Consider the following 5,548-nt stretch of genomic DNA (forward strand, 5'->3'; position numbering starts at 1 on the left):
TAAGAGCCCCCTTGGGCCCCACTGATTTGGTGTTGCCCCTTTAAGAGCCCCCTTGGGCCCCACTGATTTGGTGTTGCCCCTTTAAGAGCCCACTTGGGCCCCACTGATTTGGTGTTGCCCCTTTAAGAGCTCCCTTGGGCCCCACTGATTTGGTGCTGCCCCTTTAAGAGGCCTAACTTAGGCCTCCAGCCCGGAAGTGGCCTCTGAGTCCCTCCCCTGCGATTCCATTCTCACCGGCAGCCATCTTGGATCAATGACATCATCACCACGAGGTCAACTTTTGATGACGTCACCCCTGGCGGCCATCTTGTATTTTAATGACATCATCACCTTGAGCCTTTCCCCCTCCCCCACCCCTGTCGGTGGTTTGCTGATGTCATCGCCGGCGGCCATCTTGGATTGATGACATCACAGCAGCAAGGGCGGAGCCAGCAGCAGGATTGGCCCAAAGGGCTTGGACTGGACCAATCGGAGCCTTCTCTGAGCGCAGAGGGCTGGGGGGGGGCAGGAGCCACTTATGGGTCCCAGCTCCACACTTATGGGTCCCAGCCCCACACTTATGGGCCCTGCCACACCCTTATGGGTCCCAGCAGCCACTTATGGGTCCCAGGAGCCACTTATGGGTCCCAGCCCCACCCTTATTGGTCCCTGCCCCACACTCATGGGTCCCAGCCCCACCCGTATGGGTCCCAGCCCCACACTTATGGGCCCTGTTACACCCTTATGGGTCCCAGCAGCCACTTATGGGTCCCAGCCCCACACTTATTGGTCCCAGCCCCACCCTTATGGGCCCTGCCTCACACTTATGAGTCCTGCCCCACACTTATGTTCCCTGTTACACCCTTATGGGTCCCAGCAGCCACTTATGGGTCCCAGCCCCACCCTTATTGGTCCCTGCCCCACACTTATGGGTCCTGCCCCATACTTATGGTCCCCTGCCCCACACTTATGGGTCCCAGCCCCATACTTATGGGTCTCAGAAGCCACTTCTGGGTCCATGCCCTACACATATGGGTCCTGCCCCACACTTCTGGGTCCCTTTCCCACACTTCTGGGTCCTACCTCACACTTATGGGTCCTGCCCCACAGCTCACCCAGGCAGAGGCAGAAGATTCTCCCCACCAGGCCCCGATGGCAGCCAGGGGGCAGCAAAGACTCCAACGCAGCTCCCCCTGGCTGCTGGGAGGCCTCCAGCAGCTCCCTGTGGGGCACAGACCCACAAGTGTGGGGCAGGGACCACCCCCGTGGCCCATAGCAACCCCCAAGTGACCCACAGTGACCCCCACAGTGACCCCTAAGTGCCTCCCACTGCCCCACAGTGACCCCCAAGTGTCTCCCACTGCCCCAAGTGCCCTATGGTGACCCTCAAGTGCCTCTCCCTCCCCATAGCGACCCCCAAGTACCCCATAGTGACCCCCAAGTGCCTCCTCTTGCCCCATAGAGACCCCAAGTACCTCATAGTGACCCCCAAGTGCCTCCTCTTGCCCCATAGAGACCCCCAGTACCTCATAGTGACCCCCAAGTGCCTCCTCCTGCCCCATTGTGTCCCCCAAGTGACTCCCACTGCCCCATAGCAACCCCCAAGTGCCTCACAGTGACCCCCAAGTGCCTCATAGTGACCCCCAAGTGCCTCCTCCTGCCCCATAGCGACCCCCAAGTCCCCCTCAAACCTGCTCCAGGCCTCCAGGTCTGGGGGGGCCCCAGGGGGCAGTTCAGGCTCAGGCCCCTCAGGGAGCTCAGGCAGGGCTGGGGGGCAGGGGGGGGCAGCAGCCTGCATATGGGGCAGAGATGTGGGGTGGGGGGGGTCAGGCTCTGCCCCACAGCAACCCTGCCCCCTAAAGCCTGCCCCATAAGCGTGGGGCAGCCCCACAGGAACAAACCTTCGCTCCTCGGGGGGCAGCAGCCTGGGCCTGGGCTCCTCCTCAGGGGTCTCCAGGGACACCTCTGCCCCACAGTGACCCACAAGTGAGTGGCTCTGGCCCACAGTGACCCACAAGTGCCCCACAGTGACCCACAAGTGCCCCACAGTGACCCCAAGTGCCTCCCCCTGCCCCATAGCGACCCACAAGTGAGACCCCAACTGCCCCATAGTGACCCCCAAGTGCCCTCCTCTGCCTCATAGCAACCCTCAAGTGAGAGACTCTGCCCCACAGCGACCCACAGGTGCCCTTAAGTGCCCCCTAAGTGACCCCACTGCCCCATAGCGCCCCCAAGTGCCCCTCAACCCTACCCCACAGCTCACCTGAGGACAGCAGCGGGACCAGGCTGGGCTCCAGAGCCTCCCTGAGCACCTATGAGGCAGAGAGAGAGATGTGTGGGGCAGAGGGAAAGAGCTATGGGGCAGAGGGAAGGAGCAGTCTATGGGGCAGGCTCTCACCTCCACCTCGCTGGGCAGCTCTGGGGGGGGCGCTGTGGGGCGGGGAGGGCCTGGCCTGGTGCAGCGAAGCCACAGGGCCAGGAGCTCAGGGGGCAGCCAGCCTGGGGGGAGATGTGGGGCAGCTGTGGGGCAGCTATGGGGATCTATGTCCCTCTGGGGCTCTATGGGGCTCTATGGGTCCCTATGGGGCTCTGTGGGGCAGCTATGGGGCTCTATGGGTCCCAATGGGGCTCAATGAGACCCTATGGGGCTCTGTGGGTGTCTATGGGGCATCTATGGGGCTCTAGGGGTCCCTGTGGAGCTCTATGGGTCCCTATGGGGCTCTATGGAGCTGTATGAGTCTCTATGGGTCCCTATGGGTCCCTATGGGGCTCTATGGAGCTGTATGAGTCTCTATGGGTCCCTGTGGAGCTCTATGGGTCCCTATGGGTCTCTATGGGTCCCTATGGGGCTCTATGGAGCTGTATGAGTCTCTGTGGGACTCTATGGGTCCCTATGGGTCTCTATGGGTCCCTATGGGTCCCTATGGGGCTCTATGGAGCTGTATGAGTCTCTATGGGTCCCTATGGGGCTCTATGGAGCTGTATGAGTCTCTATGGGTCCCTGTGGTTTCCTATGGGTCCCTATGGGGCTCCAGGGGTCCCTGCACTTCCCTATGTGGCCACAGGAGGCAGTGTGGAGCCCAATGGAGCTCTTAAAGCTTCCTTATGGTCGTTATGGGGCAGAGGAGGGCACTTGGGGGGCGCTATGGGGCAGGGGTTGAAGTCTCACCACAGGTTGGGGTCCGAAAGAGCTCAGCAGGAGTCCTGCAGCGCTTGGAGGGAGGGGGCAGGAGGAGCTGTGGGGCAGAGAGGTGTGGGGCAGAGAGGTGTGGGGCAGAGAGGTGTGGGGCAGAGAGGTGTGGGGCAGCAATCTATGGGGCAGGATCTATGGGGCAGGGATCCATGGGGCAGGGATCCATGGGGCAGGATCTATGGGGCAGGGATCCATGGGGTAGGGAACCATGGGGCAGGATCTATGGGGCAGGATCTATGGGGCAGGGATCCATGGGGCAGGATCTATGGGGCAGGGATCCATGGGGTAGGGAACCATGGGGCAGGATCTATGGGGCAGGGATCTATGGGGCAGGGATCTGTGGGGCAGGCTCTCACCAGCTCCCCACAGCCGATGTGGGGCAGCTCCAGCTGGGCCCTGAAGGTCTCCTGAGGGATCTGGGTCTGGAGATCGATGTGGGGCAGCTGTGGGGCAGGACGGCGCCGGCGGGGGGGGGAGGGGATCTATGGGGCAGGAGGGGTGGGCTGAGCCCCAGAGATCCTGCCCCATAGATCCTGCCCCATAGAACCTGCCCCACACCTACCTCCAAAGGCAAACCTGGCTCTGGGGGGGGCCTGGGAGCTATGGGGCAAAGAGGGGACTTAGGGGGCAGCCCCATAAGTGCCCTCCCTGCCCCATAAGTGCCTCCCCCAGCCCTATAAGTGCTCTACCTGCCCCATAAGTGCCCTCCCTGCCCCATAACTGCCCTCCCCAGCCCCATAAGTGCCCTCCCAGCCCCATAAGTGCCTCCCCCAGCCCCATAAGTGCTCACCAGGGGCTGGGGGCACCTCGGGCACCTCCTCCTCTGTGGGGTAGGAGCCGTGGGGCTGGGACCCACAAGTGCCAATCTCTGCCCTGTAAACACCACCCCAGCCCCACAAGTGCCCCACAAGTGCCCCCCTCTGCCCCACAGGTACGTCCCCAGCCCCCCAAGTGCCCTCCCTCTGCCTCCCAAGTGCCCTCCAGTGCCCCGCAAGTGCCCCCCTCTGCCCCACAAGTGCCCCATAAGTACGTGCCCAGTGCCCAAGTGCCCCCCAAGTGCCCTCCAGTGCCCCACAAGTGCCCCTCTCTGCCCCACAAGTGCCCCATAAGTACGTCCCCAGTGCCCAAGTGCCCCCCAAGTGCCCTCCAGAGCCCCATAAGTACATCCCCAGCCCCCCAAGTGCCCTCCAGTGCCCCATAAGTACTTCCCCAGCCCCCCAAGTGCCCTCCAGTGTCCCTCTCTGCCCCACAGGTGTCCCATAAGTACCTCCCCAGCCCAAGTGCCCCCCAAGTACCTCCCGAGCCCCACAAGTGCCCTCCAGTGCCCCTCTCTGCCCCACAAGCGCCCCCTAAGTGCCCTTTCTGCCCCCCAAGTGCCCCCCACCGGGCAGCAGCAGCTCAGGCTCAGCCTCCAGCAGCAGCTTCAGCTCCTGGGCAGTGACCTCAGGCAGCTCCTCCTGCCCCACACTTGGGGTCAGACCCACACGTGGGGGGCCCAGCCCCACTTATGGGTCCCAGCCCCACACTTATGGGTCCCAAAAGTCACTTATGGGTCCCAGCCCCATACTTATGGGTCCCAGCAGCCACTTATGGGTCCTGCCCCACACTTATGGGTCCCAGCAGACACTTATGGGTCCTGCCCCACACTTATGGGTCCCAAAAGTCACTTATGGGTCTCTCCCCCACACTTATGGGTCCAAGAAGCCACTTATGGGTCCTGCCCCACACTTATGGGTCCCAAAAGTCACTTATGGGTCTCTCCCCCACACTTATGGGTCCCAGCAGACACTTATGGGTCCTGCCCCACACTTATGGGTCCCAGCAGACACTTATGGGTCCTGCCCCACACTTATGGGTCCCAAAAGTCACTTATGGGTCCTGCCCCACACTTATGGGTCCCAGCAGTCACTTATGGGTCCCATCCCCACCCTTATGGGCCCAAACAGCCACTTATGGGTCCCAGAAGCCACTTATGGGTCCTGTCCCACCCTTATGGGTCCCAGCCCCACACCTCGGGGGGGGCAGGCACAGGCCTGGGCTCAGCCTCCCTCAGGGTGATGCTCTCTGGGGACACAGTCAGAGGGGGAGGCCCTGGGGGGGGCAAGATGTGGGTCAGGGCTGCCCCACACCAATACCCACCCTGCCCCATAAGTGCCCTCCCTGCCCCATAAATGCCTCCCCCGGCCCCATAAGTGCCCTCCCAGCCCCATAGGTGCCTCCTCCTGCCCCATAAGTGCCTCCTCCTGCTCCATAAGTGCCTCCCCCAGCTCCATAAGTTCCCTCCCTGCCCCATAAGTGCCTCCCCCAGCTCCATAAGTTCCCTCCCTGCCCCATAACTGCCTCCCCCAGCCCCATAAGTTCCCTCCCTGTCCCATT

At 62.5% G+C, this 5,548-nt stretch overlaps 1 protein-coding gene across 1 annotated transcript; it reads right to left on the reverse strand.

Moving 5' to 3' along the window:
- Positions 1 to 275: 275 nt before the first annotated feature.
- Positions 276 to 4,737, reverse strand: LOC135174126 (meiotic recombination protein REC8 homolog). The gene is made up of 12 exons (XM_064141364.1): positions 4,719 to 4,737; positions 4,557 to 4,676; positions 3,963 to 3,995; positions 3,735 to 3,772; positions 3,529 to 3,654; positions 3,149 to 3,215; positions 2,378 to 2,478; positions 2,243 to 2,291; positions 1,881 to 1,944; positions 1,671 to 1,771; positions 1,095 to 1,201; positions 276 to 494 (listed from the first exon to the last, which is right to left on the reverse strand). Exons 1-12 carry the CDS (start codon positions 4,735 to 4,737, stop codon positions 327 to 329), a joined length of 993 nt encoding a protein of 330 aa, XP_063997434.1. The 3' UTR covers positions 276 to 326.
- Positions 4,738 to 5,548: the final 811 nt, after the last annotated feature.

The sequence above is a fragment of the Pogoniulus pusillus genome, unplaced genomic scaffold (assembly GCF_015220805.1).
Source record: "Pogoniulus pusillus isolate bPogPus1 unplaced genomic scaffold, bPogPus1.pri scaffold_47_arrow_ctg1, whole genome shotgun sequence".
In the NCBI taxonomy this organism is placed as follows: domain Eukaryota; kingdom Metazoa; phylum Chordata; class Aves; order Piciformes; family Lybiidae; genus Pogoniulus; species Pogoniulus pusillus.